General features: G+C 30.4%; 4 protein-coding genes across 5 annotated transcripts in view; all 4 read right to left on the reverse strand.

Moving 5' to 3' along the window:
- LOC113374816 (protein winged eye-like) overlaps positions 1-786 on the reverse strand; it is a 24557-nt gene extending 23771 nt beyond the window's left edge. The window contains 1 exon segment of the mRNA XM_026614781.1: positions 783-786. Within this exon segment, the coding sequence (XP_026470566.1) occupies positions 783-786 (4 nt within the window).
- Positions 787-830: 44 nt separating this feature from the next.
- On the reverse strand, positions 831-1637 carry LOC113374817 (putative uncharacterized protein DDB_G0289963). The gene has a single exon (XM_026614782.1). The coding sequence runs from the start codon at positions 1635-1637 to the stop codon at positions 831-833; it is 807 nt and encodes a 268-aa protein (XP_026470567.1).
- Positions 1638-2000: 363 nt separating this feature from the next.
- On the reverse strand, positions 2001-7020 carry LOC113374818 (myb-like protein X). Its single transcript, XM_026614783.1, has 5 exons — positions 5919-7020; positions 4374-5856; positions 4005-4302; positions 3608-3952; positions 2001-3557 (listed from the first exon to the last, which is right to left on the reverse strand). The coding sequence occupies exons 1-5, from the start codon at positions 7018-7020 to the stop codon at positions 2001-2003; spliced, it is 4785 nt and encodes a 1594-aa protein (XP_026470568.1).
- A 4180-nt stretch (positions 7021-11200) lies between these two features.
- Positions 11201-18534, reverse strand: LOC113376706 (small G protein signaling modulator 3-like). Of its 2 annotated transcripts, XM_026616724.1 has the most exons (15): positions 18355-18534; positions 18132-18281; positions 17910-18031; positions 17687-17835; positions 17234-17444; positions 16714-16844; positions 16544-16655; positions 16371-16474; positions 16258-16298; positions 16024-16145; positions 14570-14699; positions 14353-14500; positions 12220-12330; positions 11962-12129; positions 11201-11706 (listed from the first exon to the last, which is right to left on the reverse strand). In XM_026616724.1, exons 1-15 carry the CDS (start codon positions 18421-18423, stop codon positions 11207-11209), a joined length of 2268 nt encoding a protein of 755 aa, XP_026472509.1. In that variant the 5' UTR covers positions 18424-18534; the 3' UTR covers positions 11201-11206. The 2 variants fall into 2 exon arrangements, with proteins under 2 accessions (XP_026472509.1, XP_026472508.1); XM_026616723.1 differs by having other exon boundaries at positions 16258-16474.
- Positions 18535-19938: the final 1404 nt, after the last annotated feature.

Here is a 19938-nt window from a genome sequence, read left to right on the forward strand (position 1 = left end):
GTTCTAGATGCACAATTTTGTTCTTTTCTTCTGTTTGATTTTCAATATCTACTTCCATATTTAGAATCTTGGACATGTTTACTTTTGATAGATTTAAAAGGTATATCGTTACATCATTTGTTTCTTTGGGTTTAATTAGTATACCCATTATAGGAGTTTTATCTAAGTTAGCATCTTTTGGAGAATCATGATTTACTTCATTTTCACTCGTCAAATTTTAACAGCGCCACATTTTTTCCTTTTCATTTGTTTGATTTTCAGTTTCTACTTCCATTGTTTTAGAATCTTGGTCATCTTTATTTTGGTTTATTTTTAAAAAGCATCATATCGTTAACATCAATTTGTTCCTGTGGTGTTTTAGTTTGTATTTCATTATCTTTTTGAAAATCATGATTTACTTCATTTTCATCGTACAAATTTTACAGCGTCATTTTTTTCCTTTTCATTTGTTCGATTTTAGTATCTACTTCCATTATTTTAGAATCTTGGTCATCTTTATTTGGTTGATTTTAAAAGGTATATCGTTTACATCAAATTTGTTTCTGTGGGTTTTAATTAGTATACCCTTATTATGGAGTTTTATCTAAGTTAGCATCTTTTCGAGTAACATGATTACTTCATTTTCACTCGTACAAATTTATATGCGCCATTTTGTTCCTTTTCATTTGTTTGATTTTCAATATCTACTTCCAATGTTTTAGAATCTTGGTCATCTTATTTTGGTAGATTTTAAAGGCATTTCGTTTACATCAATTTGTTTCTGTGGGTTTTAATTAGTATACCCATTATAGGAGTTTTATCTAAGTTAGCATCTTTTCGAGAATAATGATTTACTTCATTTTCACTCGTACAAATTTTAACAGCGCCATTTTTTTTCTTTTCATTTGTTTGATTTTCAGTATCTGCTTCCATTGTTTTAGAATCTTGGTCATCTTATTTTGGTTTATTTTAAAAGGCATATCGTTAACATCAATTTGTTCCTGTGGTGTTTTAATTTGTATTTCATTATCTTTTTGAGAATCATGATTGACTTCCTTCTCACTCGTACAAATTTTAACAGCGCCATTTTTTTCCTGTTCATTTGTTTGATTTTCAGTATCTGCTTCCATTGATTTAGAATCTTGGTCATCCTGATTTTGGTTGATTTTAAAAGGTATATCGTTTACATCAATTTGTTTCTGTTGGGTTTTAATTAGTATACCCATTATCAGACCTTTATCTAAGTTAGCATCATTTCGAGAATCATGATTTACTTCATTTTTACTCGTACAAATTTTAACAGCGCTATTTTTTTCCTTTTCATTTGTTTGATTTTCAGTATCTGTTTCGATTGTTTTAGAATCTTGGTCATCCTTATTCTGGTTGATTTTAAAAGGTATATCATTTACATGAATTTGTTTCTGATGGGTTTTAATTAGTATACCCATTATAGGAGTTTTATCTAAGTTAGCATCTTTTCGAGAATCATGATTTACTTCATTTTCATTGTTGTTGACATCAATTTGTTCCTGTGGGGTTTTAATTTGTGTTTCATCACCTTTTTGAGAATCATGATTTACTTCCTTTTCACTCGTACAAATTTTAACAGCGCCATTTTTTTCCTTTTCATTTGTTTGATTTTCAGTATCTATTTCCATTGTTTAGAATCTTGGTCATCTTTATTTTGGTTTATTTTAAAAGGTATATCGCTTACATCAATTTGTTCCTGTGGTGTTTTAATTTGTATTTCATTATCTTTTTGAAAATCATGATTTATTTCCTTTTCACTCGTACAAATTTTAACAGCGCTATTTTTTTCCTTTTCATTTGTTTGATTTTCAGTATCTACTTCCATTGTTTTAGAATCCTGGTCATCCTGATTTTGATTGATTTTAATAGGTATATCGTTTACATCAATTTGTTTCTGTTGGGTTTTAATTAGTATACCCATTATAGGAGTTTTATCTAAGTTAGCATCTTTTCGAGAATCATGATTTACTTCATTTTCACTCGTACAAATTTTAACAGCGCCATTTTTTCCTGTTCATTTGTTTGATTTTCAGTATCTGCTTCCATTGTTTTAGAATCTTGGTCATCTTTATTTTGTTTATTTTAAAAGGCATATCGTTAACATCAATTTGTTCCTGTGGTGTTTTAATTTGTATTTCATTATCTTTTTGAGAATCATGATTTACTTTCTTTTCACTCGTACAAATTTCAACAGCGCCATTTTTTTCCTTTTCATTTGTTTGATTTTCAGTATCTACTTCCATTGTTTTAGAATCTTGGTCATCTTGATTTTGGTTGATTTTAAAAGGTATATCGTTTACATCAATTTGTTTCTGTTGGGTTTTAATTAGTATACCCAATATAGGAGTTTTATCTAAGTTAGCATCTTTTTGAGAATCATGCTTTACTTCATTTTCACTCGTACAAATTTTAACAACGCCATTTTTTTCCTTTTCATTTGTTTGATTTTCAGTATCTACTTCCATTGTTTTAGAATCTTGGTCATCTTCATTTTGGTTTATTTCAAAAGACATGTCGTTAACATCAATTTGTTCCTGTGGGGTTTTAATTTGTATTTCATCACCTTTTTGAGAATCATGATTTACTTTCTTTTCACTCATACAAATTTTAACAGCGCCATTTTTTTCCTTTTCATTTGTTTGATTTTCAGTATCAATTTCCATTGTTTTAGAATCTTGGTCATCTTTATTTTGGTTTATTTTAAAAGGCATATCGTTGACATCAATTTGTTCCTGTAGTGTTTTAATTTGTATTTCATTATCTTTTTGAAAATCATGATTTACTTCCTTTTCACTCGTACAAATTTTAACAGCGCCATTTTTTTCCTGTTCATTTGTTTGATTTTCAGTATCTACCTCCATTGTTTTAGAATCTTGGTCATCTTTATTTTGGTTTATTTTAAAAGGCATTTCGCTAACATCAATTTGTTCCTGTGGTGTTTTAATTTGTATTTCATTATCTTTTTGAGAATCATGATTTAGTTCCTTTTCACTCGTACAAATTTTAACAGCGCCATTTTTTTCCTTTTCATTTGTTTGATTTTCAGTATCTACTTTCATTGTTTTAGAATCTTGGTCATCTTGATTTTGGTTGATTTTAAAAGGTATATCGTTTACATCAATTTGTTTCTCTTGGGTTTTAATTAGTATACCCAATATAGGAGTTTTATCTAAGTTAGCATCTTTTTGAGAATCATGATTTACTTCATTTTCACTCGTACAAATTTTAACAACGCCATTTTTTTCCTTTTCATTTGTTTGATTTTCAGTATCTACTTCCATTGTTTTAGAATCTTGGTCATCTTCATTTTGGTTTATTTTAAAAGACATGTCGTTAACATCAATTTGTTCCTGTGGGGTTTTAATTTGTATTTCATCACCTTTTTGAGAATCATGATTTACTTTCTTTTCACTCATACAAATTTTAACAGCGCCATTTTTTTCCTTTTCATTTGTTTGATTTTCAGTATCAATTTCCATTGTTTTAGAATCTTGGTCATCTTTATTTTGGTTTATTTTAAAAGGCATATCGTTGACATCAATTTGTTCCTGTAGTGTTTTAATTTGTATTTCATTATCTTTTGAAAATCATGATTTACTTCCTTTTCACTCGTACAAATTTTAACAGCGCCATTTTTTTCCTGTTCATTTGTTTGATTTTCAGTATCTACCTCCATTGTTTTAGAATCTTGATCATCTTTATTCTGGTTTATTTTAAAAGGCATATCGTTAACATCAATTTGTTCCTGTGGTGTTTTAATTTGTATTTCATTATCTTTTTGAGAATCATGATTTAGTTCCTTTTCACTCGTACAAATTTTAACAGCGCCATTTTTTTCCTTTTCATTTGTTTGATTTTCAGTATCTACCTCCATTGTTTTGGAATTTTGGTCATCTTTATTTTGGTTGATTTTAAAAGACATATCGTTAACATCAATTTGTTCCTGAGGGGTTTTAATTTGTATTTTATCATCTCTTTCGAGAATCATGATTTACTTCACTTTCATTCGTAAAGATTTCAACAGCGCCATTTTTTTTCTTTTTAGAAGCTCGATTTTCAGTATCGTTTTTCATTATGCTATAATCTTGGGTAGCCTGAATTTTACAGCCAGCTTCTGTATCTTTTATATGTATTTCATCTGAATCCCCCAAATTTTTATTGATGTTTTCTACGTGTTTATTTTCATCTCGATGTGATATTTTAATAAGTTCAAAGTCTAGATGTTCATACTCTTCAGATGTGGTGTCAGAATCCGTAGTAGCATCAATGGGTGCATTGGTGTTACTGAATTCGCTGCAATTATTAATTTTCGATTGAGTATCATCTGAATTTATTTGGTCAATTAAATTTGCTTAGGTTCCGACTCTTTAAAAGTGGTGTCAGAACATGTAGTAATATCAGTAGTTGGACTCAAATTAGAGTCGCCATTTAATTTTTGGTTCTTTATTTTCTTCTTTTTATCGCCAAAATAGGGCACTGGATCATTATTGAAACACATAGATTTAAAACGACCTCTTACTGGCAACATTATAACAGTTGCATCGTCATAGTTTATAGGATTCGGATTGCTTTTTGACGAATTTTTATAAAGTGAGACAAGTGGTTTGGTTGTTTTATTTATGCTCAATTCTCGATCATCTGGAATATGTATATTACTGAGGGTTAGATTATGATCTTCATATGCATTAATCTTTATTGAACCATTTAATTTCTCTATAACGTCATTTACGTAATGACCACTTGACTTTCTTTCGCCTACATTATATATATAACACTCATTTTGTATTTGTTTCTTGAGTATTTGGATATTCTCAATTAACTCTTTTACTATTTTTTGGGAAACACTGCTTTTATAATTTCCATTGTACAGATGCTTATCTATATGTTTCAAAAACCACAGCATTTTATTCGAATTCGCTTCGAAACCTCTATAGAAAACTGTATGTTTAAATAGACCTACATGTACTTTTTCTTTTTCGCGACTATTAAATTCCGTATTCAATTTGGTAGTACGAGCTGATCTGGATGGGCCTAAAATGATGTTATCTAAAACATCCTCATTATTTTTATTTTGCTCTCGTTTAAGTTCTTCACTCGTCATTTCTATGAGAGAATTTTCAAGTTTGGGGGTCGAATCCGGTGTTTGGTGTGTAACTGTCGAATCTTGTGAATTTGTTACACCGTGCTGCTTATCAAGTTTTCGTTGCATTTCCAAATTCTGTAAGAGTTCGTGTACGTCATCATTAAGATCTTTGTGTTGCATATTTTCGTAAATAACTCTTAGTTCTTCGAGTTTGATATTATTTTTAGTGCTCTCATTCATTTTGTGCAAAAAATTAGCCCATTTTTCAGAAAACGGAACTGAGAGCACTTCGTCATTGCTTTCATGTTTTTCTAATATTTTATTTTGAGTTGAGAATTCATGAAGAGATTTATCATTAATGAAGTTATATAATGTTCTAGGCTTTTCAGAATAATTATTTAATTCAATTTCTAAGTTTTTGTCTGTACTAGTGAAAAGCCCTCTAGTAGCAACAGTCGCCTCAGACAATGAAATTGTTGATAATTCAATTATATCCGTATCTTGTATGTCAACTTGTCTCATCTTTTGATATTGCTCTTTTATATTTCTCAGATTATTTGCATTTCCACTATGCCAATCTTGTCGCTTAACATATTCTAAATTTTTTGCAACAATATCTGCAAGCATAGGATCAACGGGACTGTTATTCGTGTTGTGCTCAATTTTTGGCCCATGAACATTAGACGAGCTTTCAAAATCATATTTCTTTTCGCGACTATTAAATTCCGTATTCAATTTGGTAGTACGAGCTGATCTGGATGGGCCTAAATGATGTTATCTAAATCATCCTCATTATTTTTATTTTGCTCTCGTTTAAGTTCTTCACTCGTCATTTCTATGAGAGAATTTTCAAGTTTGGGGGTCGAATCCGGTGTTTGGTGTGTAACTGTCGAATCTTGTGAATAATTTGTTACACCGTGCTGCTTATCAAGTTTTCGTTGCATTTCTAAATTCTGTAGGAGTTCGTGTACGTCATCATTAAGATCTTTTTGATGCATATTTTCGTACATAACTCTTAGTTCTTCGAGTTTGAAATTATTTCTAGCGCTCTCATTCATTTTGTGCAAAAAATTATGCCATTTTTCATAATACCGAACTAATGATGGCTCTTCATCATCATTGCTTTTATGTTTTTCTAATATTTGACTATGAGTTGATATTTCATACCGAGACTCATCATCATCGATAAAGTCATGTAATCCTCTAGGCTTTTTAAAATCATTATATAATTCAGTTTCTACAACTTCGTCTTTATTAGTAAATGACTTTTTAGTAGTAACAGCCATATCAGACAATGGAAGTGTTGTAAATTCAATGCTATTCTGATCTTGTCTCTCAACTTGTGTCATCTTTTGATATTGTTTTATCACATTCTTCAAGTTATTTGCATGTTCGCTACGCCTATGTTGTCGCTTAACATTTTCTAAATTTTTTGATACAATATCTGTTACAATAGTACTGTTATTCATGTTATCATTATTTTCTAGCCCATGAACATTAGACGAGCTTTCAAAATCCAACATAGATTTATCTACACTCGATGTTATTTGGCTTTCAGTAGAAAGTACAGATTTAGATCTTTGTTCGTTATTTTCTTGTAATTCCTCATTATTTTTCGATTTCTGATAAAAAATACTTTTAACTTTATTATTAGGAAAGTCTTCCGGTGTTGTGATACTATTTACTACTTGATCAAAATAATCAGTTGTTAAACCCTTATTTATATCATATGTTAACTCTTTATTCGAATGAAATGGGTTCCATTTTGAAGACGTTATAAAATTTTCGTCGTTAATTTCGATTTCAGTCTGTTTACGTAAGTACGGAAAATTTGTAACTGATTCAAAAGCAGGCTTTTGGCAATTATCGTCATTTTGAAAAGAAATCTTACTGGCCTTTGGATAACTTTTATTTTCTGATAGATTCATATCTTGAAGTACGACATAGTAACTGGCTTTTGCCGTAAAGCATTCATAGTATTATCTTCAGGAGATGTCGTGCTTGTAATATTTGGTTTGAAATTAATAATATTTAACATTTCGTTTTCGTTTTCTTTACTTGGGAACAGTTTTTCCATTTTAGGTTGGTTTTCCTCGTGGCGGCTGGTACTACATGTTTGTGTCAAAGCTTTTTCATACTCATTTAGTTGCTTGGTATTATAATGTGATATATTTTCACTATCTAAGAGTTGTTTATCTTGTACATTATCTTGATTTATAAAGTTATTTGATGTTGTACCTATACTATCATCAATATCGGTGTAAAATCTTGAGAAATCAACAGTTTCGTCACCCAAAGTGATATATACAAATTCTGGTGTATGATCAGAGATAGAGGGATATGCAGAGACCGTGGGATATTTACTACGAATATCATCTTCTGTATTATATATTTTATTTTTGTTCAATTGATTTTTTTTCTCGAGTTCCTTATATCTGTGGAAGGAAGTACGCCGCGTATTATCGCGACGTATATGACTATTATCATTTTCATGGGTATTTATAGAAAATTCTTATTGTCATTATAATCAAAATGATAATTAATCTGTTCAGGATTGCGTGACGATTCAGTAACAAATTCGTCATCTTCCTCTTGGTTAGAATTACAGATTGTATGATTATTTACCTTTTTAACGCCAACGTTTACAATTGTTGATAATGTAAGTTCGTAACCTTTGGGTTTCTGTGTACTTATATCAGAATCCGGGTACGTTGTGATAATTTCGGCGTCGTCGACGATTCTATTTATTATACCCACCATCAGCGTTTTTGTGACTTTTATTAAATACGCCATCTGCACGATGCCGCAATTTGTTATCGCGATTATTTGGAATATCTTCGTGTTTCTTATCCAAATTATCGTATAAATTTTGTTTTTCACTCAAAGAGATATCTGAAAATTCAGGCTTTTTATCAAAGTTAGTTTTTTCAAGCCATTGATCTTCGAATACAAGTCAATTTCAGAGATAGAGGGATATGCAGAGACCGTGATATATTCACTACGAATATCATCTTCCGTATTGTGCATTTCATTTCCGTTCAATTGATTTTTTTCCTCAAGATCCTTATATCTTTGGTGGAAATACCCTGCGTATTATCGCAACGTACATTACTATTATCATTTTCATGGTTACTTAGAGAAAATTTTCATTATCACTATAACCCAAATGATTATTAATCTGTTCAGGGTTGCGTGATGATTCAAGAACTAATTCGTCGTCTTCCTCTTGGTTAGAATACAGATTGTATGATTATTTACCTTTTTCACGGCAACGTTTACAATTGTTGACAATGAAAGTTCGTAACCTTTGGGTCTCTGTATAGTTATATCAGAATCCGGGTCCGGTGCAATAATTTCTGCGTCGTCAACGATGCCATTTATTATATCACCATCAGCGTTTTGGTCACTTTTATTAAACACGCCATCTTCACGATGCCGCGATTTGTTATCACCCAAAGAGATATCTGAAAATTCATGCTTTTTATCAAAGTTAGATTTCTTCAAGCTATTGATCTTCGAATACAAGTCAATTTCAGAGATAGAGGGATATGCAGAGACCGTGATATATTCACTGCGAATATCATCTTCCGTATTGTGCATTTCATTTCGTTCAATTGATTTTTTCCCTCAAGATCCTTATATTTGTGGGTGGTAATACCGTGCGTATTATCGCGGCGTACATTACTATTATCATTTTCGTTACTTATAGAAAATTCTCATTATCACTATAATCAAAATTATTTTTAATCTGTTCAGGATTGCGTGACGATTCAGTAACAAAATCGTCATCTTCCTCTTGGTTAGAATTACAGATTGTATGATTATTGACCTTTTTAACGCCAACGTTCACAATTGTTGACAATGAAAGTTCGTAACCTTTGGGTCTCTGTATAGTTAAATCAGAATTCGGGTCCGGTGCAATAATTTCGGCGTCGTCAACGATGCCATTTATTATATCACCATCAGCGTTTTGGTCACTTTTATTAAACACGCCATCTTCACGATGCCGCGATTTGTTATCACCCAAAGAGATATCTGAAAATTCATGCTTTTTATCAAAGTTAGATTTCTTCAAGCCATTGATCTTCGAATACAAGTCAATTTCAGAGATAGAGGGATATGCAGAGACCGTGATATCGTCACTACGAATATCATCTTCCGTATTGTGCATTTCATTTTCGTTCAATTGATTTTTTCCCTCAAGATCCTTATATTTGTGGGTGGAAATAACGCGCGTATTATCGCGGCGTACATTACTATTATCATTTTCGTTACTTATAAAAAATTTCTCATTATCACTATAATCAAAATGATTTTTAATCTGTTCAGGATTGCGTGACGATTCAGTAACAAAATCGTCATCTTCCTCTTGGTTAGAATTACAGATTGTATGATTATTGACCTTTTTAACGCCAACGTTCACAATTGTTGACAATGAAAGTTCGTAACCTTTGGGTCTCTGTATAGTTAAATCAGAATCCGGGTCCGGTGCAATAATTTCGGCGTCGTCAACGATGCCACTATCAGCGTTTTGGTCACCTTTATTAAACACGCCATCTTCACGATGCCGCGATTTGTTATCGCGGTTATTTGAAATATCTTCGAGTTTCTTATCCAAATTATCGCTTAAATTTTGTTTTTCACCCAAAGAGATATCTGAAAATTCTGGCTTTTTATCAGTGTTAGATTTCTTCAAGCCATTGATCTTCGAATACAGATCAATTCCAGAGATAGAGGGATATGCAGAGACGGTGGAATATTCACTACGAATATCATCTTCTGTTTTGAATATTACATTTTTGTTCAATTGATTTTTTCCCTCAAGGTCCTCATATCTGTGGATGGAAATACTTTGCGTATTATCGCGGCGTACATTACTATTATCATTTTCGTTACTCATAGAAAATTTCTCATTAGCACTATAATCAAAATGATTATTAGTCTGTTCAGGGTTGCGTGACGATTCAGTAACAAGTTCGTCATCTTCCTCTTGGTTAGAATTACAAATTGTATGATTATTTACCTTTTTCACGCCAATGTTTACAATTGTTGACAATGTAAGTTCGTAACCTTTGGGTTTCTGTGTAGTTATATCAGAATCCGGGTCCGGTGCAATAATTTCGGCGTCGTCAACAATGGCATTTATTATACCAGCATCAGCATTTTGGTCACTTCTATTTATCAAGCCATCTTCACTATGTCGCCGTTTGAAAGAAATATCATTGATTTCTTTATCCAAATCGCCGCTTAAATTTCTTTTTGGTATTACGGGGTAACAATTACATAAACACAAACTAATTATTAAATATAAAAATAATTTCAAGACATACATTATGAAAATATTACATTTAAAAAACAAAAGCAGAAAATTACAATTTGTTTTTCATGAGCTTAAAGCAATGACATTTAATAATATCGAACAAAATATTGTTTTATAAAATTCTTATATTTTTTTTAATTTTGTGACAAATCTACATTTTATATTCATTGCAATGTAGTTTAATGCCATTTTCACACCCTCAAATAACATAGTCTATTATTAAAGACACACCACTAAGATGTCAATAATGACTATCCTAGGTGAAGAGTATCATAGAGAGATGAAGATACATGAAGAAAGATTGAGAAATATTGGACTGATTCAAAACGCTCAATCATAATATATTATTTTTCATACATTCATATATTCTGATTTTATGAAGCGTAAACTATATATAATAAATCTTCGTTTAAAAGTCCTAGAGATTTTTATTGTTTTAACTACTCAAAAAAAAATCTGCTGCAGGGCAAAAATCATAACACTAGATTTGATTTGACGTTCTACATAAAAATATTGATAATTAAACGCAAAAAATAAACCAAAAAATGCACGGAATGGAAAACTACAAATAAAAAGATTGGATGATTATAAAAAAATGTGGCACATGAGAGAAACAATTGCATTAAGAAAGTGTATGATAGGAGAAAAACTGACGTAACAAGATATAATGCAAGTTTATATAATATCTAATAATGTAGTATAATAGCGAGGAAAAGCAAAAATCAAAAATATTTATATTTTGTTATATATTTATTAAATTTTGATTTTTTGCATAATTCTTTCTCATATGTTTATCAAAGGTCCCATGAAAAAAGATGATGTTTGACAAGCATATCTCTAACACCATCTTTTAGTGGTTGTGTTTGTATGTCTTTCTTTACTGGCAATTCCCAATCTGGATTAAGATTAAATGCAAACTGTGATAATATCCTAAGCTCGCATTTCACCTGTACCCAACCTGGTGAACACATAAATGACCATGGACTGTACCATTTCGAAACAACTTGAGTGGAAGAACAAAGAACTTCCAGCCATAAATGTAGTGCTTGTTCATTAAGACCCAGGCAAACAAGTGAACGCAATTTGACATCCATTTGGGCATGAGCAGAATCATGTGTTAAATTGATAGCCTGAACACATCTGTACAATAGTTCTTCTGGAGTTAGAACCTTTCCATCTTCATCCAAACGGTACGTCTTGCAAAGTACCAGTCGACTATACACAGAGTCAAAATCACGTTCTACTTCACGTGAGGCCGCCTCTTCAATAAACAACCAAGGATGACATGGTCCCCCTGTGTATAAGTGTAACAAGACATATTTTTCACTAAAGTTTAAGAACATTTGCTTCACATCACAAAAATTTATAAATATATAATAAAATATAAATAAATGAAAATTATATTATTATAAATTCATATGTAACTTTCCAATACTTATTGCTCAAAGTCTATTCAGGTAAAATAAAGAAATTTTTTTGAGAACATTTCAATACATTGAAAATCCCATTTTAATATTCTGATTCTAAACTACTCATTATTATTTTTTACCTAAAAAATTTGGTCTCCGCATTCCATGTTCTAGAACACGTTTAAAAGCTGGTCCTAAGAAACCTCTCACAAGATCTGTAACAGTTTCCCAAACGCTGTCATCCCCAGCACTTGTATATTGCTTACTTCGCTCATCAAGCAATTGAACAAACTTTGCTGGAAACCAACCTGAAAACAACCAAAAATTTACAATTAAAAAAATATGCATTACTCTTTTTTTTTAAAATGTTCTTCACACTCAACAAGTTCAGCATGTACCTCGCAATCCATTAAGCTCCCCAACCCAACAGTGCTCATCTTTTTGACTTAACACTGTAATGATGTCATTCTTACGAAAACCTAATTCATCGTCATCGTGCCTTTCAAAATCTGTAAAAAAATACAATGTTAAATTGAATTTGATTACAGTAGTAATATTTTAAAGGTATTTTTTTATTGAAAATAGCATCTAAACGCTTGCATTTGATAAAACAAATTGTAATGTCTCCTATCCCCTGATATGCCATTCTGTCAAAGCTAACTAACTATTCTTAAAAGATAAGTAATATATTTTTATATTTTATGAATAAAAATAAATCAATTTCGATAATTTGCTATAGTTTTGTGCCAGAAAATATGATTTGCTAATTTTATGTACTCTCGACGTTTTAGGCCATTCTGAATAAGATCAAATTGGGAAAAGTATGTGTGTGATGTGTGTGCGTATGTGAGCCGTTATTTAGTCGATGTTTTCTCAATAACGGCTGAAATGATTTAAAAAATTTATGATATAACTCGATAAAGAATTGCGTTGATTATTTTTGTGCGACGATCGGCCAAGCAATTTCTTTATAATTAGCAAAAAAGTGTAAATTTTTTCGTCCACGTTTTAGCTAACTATTTTGAACCGATTTTAAAAATTCAAAAACTGTCCAAAAGATATTGGATTGGGAATCGCGTTGATTAGTTTTTGGTAAAGATCGGCCGGACCGTTTCTTTGTAAATATATGTTTAAAAAGATTTTTTTTTTTTACGATTTTGATGAAACACTGTATGACAATAGATATCGTAGTTTGAAATCACATACTAAAATATTACAGACCTACAATATTCTAATCAGAATCTTTGTTAAAGCATATGCGCGTTCTGTGATATTTCGTAGGATACTCAAATTTGCTTTAAGGGGTTAGGGGTACTTGGAAGCACGAAAAAATGAGAATTTTTAGTATTTTTTGTTTGTTATTTAACAATGTTTTTATACAAAAATATTAATACGGTATTATTATACAATGTTTTGACTTGAAGTAACAAAAATTTCAGAAAAAAAAATTACATATTCTCAAAGTTATAGCTGTTTTTGTTGACCCTGTTTCAAAAAACGGTCCTGGCGGTGACCATCATAACTCCTTAGAGATTCATCTAAAATCAATCAAATAAAAATAAAAAAAAAATAGTTTTATAAATAGATAATCCTGGACCTGATCGAAGGTTTTCTTTTTTTTTTTGCAGAAATTAACAAAATGGCAGCATCAGAAAAAAAAATCTAGATTTTTGGGTAAAAAGTCAACAGTTAATTGGTCTTAAACAATTGAAATTTTTGAAAAAATAAAAATCCTTCGATCAGGCCCGAGTTTATTATGTATTCTAAAAGCTGTATAAATTTCATTAAAATTTACTAAGCGGTTTTTGAGTTACAGTGGTCACCGCTTCAAAAAACATAGTTTTGAGAAAAACGCGTTTGAAGTTTCACATTCAATTTACGTACAGAAATTCGAATTATTGAATTACTTAAACCGAGTCATCTATTTCTGGGCCATATAATAGTTCATCAGTCATTGTTCAAGTTTCCAAAATTTCCATTTGCTGTTGCCTACAAAGCATTCTGGCCTACAGAGTGTTCTCGTTGACGCGCTGATCTGCCACTTTCACACGTGCAGCATCCAATTTTTCAGCATACCAATGGGAATTATACCTACAATTAGGTCCTAGGGCATCCATTACCAATAATAATGATTATGTATATTCATTCAGCAATTTGTACAATAGTAGAACTAGTATTCACGGTTTCTAGGCATATTATTTACACTAGTTGGTTGAAGCTTTTAATTTTTTCTGATTATGGATTCCTACACATCTTGAAAGTAAATTATCATTGCTGAGATCGTCGTAAATCGGTTTAAAAGCTTTTAAAACATCAGAAGGTGAGGGAGAATAATCTTGAGTATCAGTATCGAGCTCTCCACTTGCGTCAGCGCGCTGGTAATCGTCAACTTGAAATTTTCAGAGAATATTTTCAAGATATTACACTTAATGAAAAAGCAAAAAAATAAAAATCGATTTCTCAAAAATTCCAAGTATCCCTAACCCCTCAAGGCAAAATGCTTCTTGCAACGAGTTTTCTTAAATGCTTACCTAGTAATGCTTTTGCCCTACGTTTACGATTCCTTGATACATTAATGTAATTCTCATGATCCATTGAATGACTTTCCATTCTATAATCCGCCACAAGAACAAGGTTTGAACATAATTTTGGTTCTACTGCCATAAAATGGCGAGCCACCTGTAAAATAATTTATTATAAAATTTTAATTTCATACTATGTCACATTAGTCCTAATAAATTGAATGACCTGCATAATGGCTTCTCTGAGGTCTACCAAAATTTCAGTTTGCTTTATGTTTTTTGATTTTATATCATCAGATGTATCATCACCAAATAATAATGCTTGAATCATTGATCTTGATCTTTTCACTTGTCTTCTGTAAAAGAAAGGTAAATAAATATTTTCATAGCAAAACTAAAAATAAGAAATAATTTAATTATGTTATGTTAATTATTTCTGTGTGTAAATTATGGTTAATAAATATATTCTGATATTAGATAAATAAAACCTAATACAATGTAACCGAATTTTGAACATGGACCTCAGACTACAATCCTAACACATAGATAACACTGCTTGACAAAAATGGCATTTTTATATTTTTTCTCGAACTAAGAATCGCACGCTGATTTCAAATATACATTCCGTTATTCCGTAACAGCTCTAGTTTTTGAGTTTTAGGGATCTACCCCAATTAGTCATTTCGGCTATGATTATCGCAGTCTAACGAATAACTAAGAGTTTTATCTGCTGTTTTCGGTATAGATTTGACTTTAAGACATTGTGTCCATAATCCAGATAGTTTTTGTTACACTTGTGGGTCAATGTTTTGAATTTGCGCAATAATGATATGTAGAAACCAATGTTAAAAGAGAAAACGGGGGGAATTAAAAACGGATATATTTGATGTAATTGATTTGAATTTGAACACCAAGACATCAGGACTTTAGACTTTGGAGGAGAGATATCAAGGAAGGTGGGACATTAACATGATGGCTGACAATTTTTGGTGCTTATGGCAAAATCAGCCAGGCCTTGTCCATCAAAAATCATATAGAAAGACTTCTAAAGGCACAAAATGAAAATGGGTTGTATTTTTTATTGTAATTTGACATAAAACTAGCATATTGGCATATCTCAAGAACTAGAGCTGTTAGCATTATAACATCTGAGGAAAAAAATTTTGCGTCACGCAGTCTTATCAATCTCTATCTCTTCCCAATAAGACAAAAATTTTTAAAAAGAATTTAACCAAGTGAGACGATAAACTTGAATTGATTATTATTATTTGGTTAGTCAAATATTATAAATAGGTATTTACTATCAAAGCTTTTGATTTTGATTTGGCTATTTAGAAAAGTTATAGAATATATCACTAACATTTAGTGAGCGTTCATTGCAAATTTCAGAGTTCCTATCTAATTTAAAGTCACACTCTTCTTATGTTTAAATGCTGGAAGTTAATAATATATCATATATAAAATACTTATTATTTTCACTACATCCTAACTTTATGGTGTCAAATGAAAAAAATATTCTAATATATAAATATTGCAAATATTGTCATTTCAACAAACTCAATTTTTGAGAAATATATAAAACTGTACTACATGAAAGTATAATCTCAGTGATAAGCATCACATTTAAAGGATCATTAGATTTGCAAGATTCTAATGAAGCTCAAGTATCATATGACTTACTTTGTTAAGTGCAATTTAGGATTAGATACAAGTCCCTGTTCTGCTACTAAGTAAGCCAAGTGCCGCCTCCTATGTGCTTCTATAGCTGCATTTGTTAATGAGTTCGTTATATCAAAAGATACCTGAAACATGAAAAAACGTTGTTAAAATTATGCTAATATCAACATGTCATAAATTTATTATTTTATAATTAATTTTTTGATTTTATATGAGTTTTATTTTTCAAATGATCACCTTCAATAAACTTTCAATGTCCTGCAATTGGCTTGGAATGTCTGATAAAGAATTAAAAATTTCTGCAGAATTTTGTAACTGTTGTAGACTTTGTTCATTGATTTTTAACATACCCAATGTTATTTTAAACAAAATAATAGATCCATCTAGAAAGAAGCAATCCCATATTCGCAATAATACTCTTGTATGTACCACAGAAGCAAACAATGTTAGAAACCTATTAAAATATTAATCATTTCTTAGTCTACTTCTTTTTATATAAAAAAGTGCACTAATATGAGTATACCAGTTTTGGGTAATTAGTGGTAGTTCCAAATCATGCTTACGAAGAGCATTGTCCAAATCGGGTAATATCAAAGTGAACAGTGATATTAACACACGTTGGTCAGTTTGAACCCCTTCAACAAAAGTATTAATTATAATATTTTATTACAATAATAATAATAATAAATTTACCTATGAGAGAACTAGAATAGTAAGACGCAGGAAGTATATTTTCTATAATAGTGCAAACTAGCCAAAATGCATCTTCTTCCTCACAAAACAAAAGAAGTGATGCTGCAATTGTTGCCAAACCTGAGCAATACCTAAATATATTTGTTCTAATTTAGTTTAAATTTTAAAATGGAATATTTTATAATAAAAATGTTTCAATGCTTATATACGTAAAGTTATATTTCAACATGTACTCTAAAAGGAAATAAATATAATAATATTTTTCAATTGAGTAAATTATGGCTATTAAAATTCAAAATAAATAATGACCATTTTTTAAATTATAAATTAAAATATGCAAAATTAAAACATGGAAATTTATGTTTGATGGCAAATAGAGCATCCATTGTTAATATTAAATACATTTAGAGTTGATAAATTCTTATTTAAAACATTGTTCATAAAGCAATGATCAATAGCTTTGATAACATCTTTATACAAAATAAAAACTCTAATTAAAATTTTTAATACTCAAACCCACCCAACTTCGGGATATAACCAGGCAAGACATCTAAGCAGCCTTCGCAACCTAGGAACTCCGGGGCTGTTTAAATGCATGAAGCAGGCATTTCCTGGCATAACACGTAACAAATCTCGTTCAATCAACAAAGTTTCTGATAAATTGTCACCACTAGATTCATGAATAATTTCTTGATAACTCAAGTCTTCTTCATTCTTTTTCTTTTCAGCACCTAGAAATGATTTGAATATAACTAATATTTAAAGAACATGAAATATACTTACACTATTATAAATAAGTTAAATAATGACTATTATATTATATAATAAAAAAGTACAATATTAAATAAATAATAGTAATAATTTATATGATAACTGACAAATATTCTTGCTTTAATAGTTATAAAATTCATATAAGCAAGTAATGTGTGAGTGCATTTATCTGTAAGCATGCACCAAAGTTACATATAAGCACCTGATATTTGCATCCAAACAGTTGGTCTTAGAGAATGAGGTATCCCAGAATAAACTAAATTTTGTGTCTCAGGTGATTTTATAATCTTATATGTTGAATCACATGTTTCAGACTTATCACAAAATTGTAGATGAGCCATCCATTGTAATCTGTTCAACCAGAAATATTGTAAACAAATATTTGCATAATTGACAGAATATGAATTAACAACATAATAACTTACTTATGCTGTGAATCTTCTATAAATTTTTCTTTAAATATATTTGCCATATCATTTTTATGATACTTTTCATCATATTGAAAACCAAACTCATCATAGTTATTTTTATCAGTGATATCTGTACTCTAAAATAATAAATATTAATGAATCAGTATATATGTGAGATATTAAATTTGTTTTAATTATCACTAAATGTAACTGTAAATAAAAGAAAAAAACACATACATTACTGTCCGATTCTTCTAGCAATAAGTCCTTAGGCCACATAGTTGGTGTAAGAGCTGAAAATGGTCCCCCAACCACTGGCGAGCACAGCTCTTCTGTATGATCATCTTCTTTTTCATCAAATTCAAATGAAGTATTTTGTATCGTTCTCTGTAAATTTAATGGTTTATTAAATATACCAAATTGAGCATATAAAAATAGAACAAATAATTAAAGAACTAACCTTGTGATCTTCTTTGCCTATATAGCCAAGTCGATCTCGATGATTAAATAATGATTTTGCTAAGTCCATATTTATATGAATTTAATAATCGGTTTAAATATCAATTGACAATTTTCATTAATTTCGATGTCATATTTACTTTATGTTGATTTTTATAAAGAACATTTTTATTATCATTCTATTCGCACTATATTTACCCGTATATTATTTTTAACTATAAATTTATATAAATAAATAAATAAATATTATTATAAACTTTCTCGACAATATGCTATTTTGACAGCTCATAAAATTTGACAACAACTTAGCATTATGAAGTTGTCTCATATCCAGAGTGCTTTCAAAAAGGTGGGTTATTCAAATTACTATTTGATAAATTTATGATTTTATTTATATATCCCACGCGCTCAATCTTATATTTAATTTTATTAATAGTTTTTTATAATTTATTATAAAAGTTCTTATTAAAGAGTTTATGTTTCTGTTGAAACAATCACTAAATATCACTAAAAAAACTGAATACCACTAAATAATAAAAATGTATCCATTTTGTTTGAGATCATTTTAAGATATATATTATCCTAGGCAATATAATAATATGTATATTATTATCAAAGAGTTTTTTTTTAACCGTTAGATTAATAATATTTTTGCCTTGGACGTATTCACAGAAATACGAATAAAGTATAATTTTTTAAATTTCTATGCCATCATAAAGTCTGTTTTTAAAAGCTGAAGAAATTTTGAATCAACATAATAATTTCTCCTGTCATTTAAAAAAATGAAATACTTATTGATAATGATTTATGTTATATGTAGGGTATAAATATACAGATTTTTTAATATTTTTATTTTTAACAGCAATGAGTTACTCTATATTAGCGATTTAGCTTTTTATTTATTTATTTATTTATTTTAAAAGCCGTCAGTATAATAACATAATAAATGGTAGTCTGCCCGAAGGCAGGTCCATGATGTGAGAGCTACCACAAATAAATGATTCTCTTGCCCCTAACCACCATTCCCCCTCCCCATTTTTTTATTTCATATATTTTCCTTTCCGAACTTCTGCTTCCATGCTTCTTGATCCTGTGCTTCGGCTGTCAGTTCCCTGTATTTTCTCTTCTCATGTAAGTCGTCAATCGTCTGCATTCTTCTTCTTTCCATTCCTTTTGTTCCTTCTATTTTACCCATGACGACGTCGTGCAGGAGGCACTCTTTATGCAAAATAGAGTCTTATCCAGTTTCTTTTTCTTCTCAGAATTGTGCTGAGCAGAGTTTTTTCTTCGCCCACTCTTCTCACAATTTCTTTATTTGTTATATTGTCTGTCCATTTTATCTTCTCCATTCGCCTCATTTCCACATTTAAAAACTCTCGAGGTAGTTCTTATCGGCCTTTCTTAGAGTCCATGTCTCCGATTCGTACAGAGCTATCACGTAGCACTTTATTAGTCTCTTCCGCAAGTCAAGACTCAGTTTGCTCGACAGTAGCATCCTCTTCTTTGTGAATGCCGCCTTGACGCTTTCGATCCTTGTCCTGATCTCTTTCGTGCAGCCTCTGGTCAGTATGCTTCCCAGGTATTT

The sequence above is a fragment of the Ctenocephalides felis genome, unplaced genomic scaffold, assembly GCF_003426905.1.
Source record: "Ctenocephalides felis isolate EL2017-DRISC unplaced genomic scaffold, ASM342690v1 CF-g0.4_SCAFFOLD_01886, whole genome shotgun sequence".
NCBI classification, from domain to species: domain Eukaryota; kingdom Metazoa; phylum Arthropoda; class Insecta; order Siphonaptera; family Pulicidae; genus Ctenocephalides; species Ctenocephalides felis.

What these genes read in the sequence shown, in the direction of transcription:
- LOC113374817 (XM_026614782.1), bottom strand. Translation starts at nt 1,637, where the DNA reads ATGGAAATAGATACTGAAAATCAAACAAATGAAAAGGAAAAAAATGGC.
- LOC113374818 (XM_026614783.1), bottom strand. Translation starts at nt 7,020, where the DNA reads ATGAATCTATCAGAAAATAAAAGTTATCCAAAGGCCAGTAAGATTTCT. An exon ending in TTCTCTCATAGAAATGACGA is followed by an intron (nt 5,857 to 5,918) that starts GTGAAGAACTTA and finishes AACATCATTTAG; the next exon opens with GCCCATCCAGATCAGCTCGT. An exon ending in TTTGTACGAGTGAAAAGGAA is followed by an intron (nt 3,558 to 3,607) that starts GTAAATCATGAT and finishes AAAACACTACAG; the next exon opens with GAACAAATTGATGTCAACGA.
- LOC113376706 (XM_026616723.1), bottom strand. Translation starts at nt 18,423, where the DNA reads ATGGACTTAGCAAAATCATTATTTAATCATCGAGATCGACTTGGCTAT. An exon ending in TAGAAGAATCGGACAGTAAT is followed by an intron (nt 18,032 to 18,131) that starts GTATGTGTTTTT and finishes TTATTATTTTAG; the next exon opens with AGTACAGATATCACTGATAA. An exon ending in CCACTAATTACCCAAAACTG is followed by an intron (nt 16,475 to 16,543) that starts GTATACTCATAT and finishes ATATTTTAATAG; the next exon opens with GTTTCTAACATTGTTTGCTT.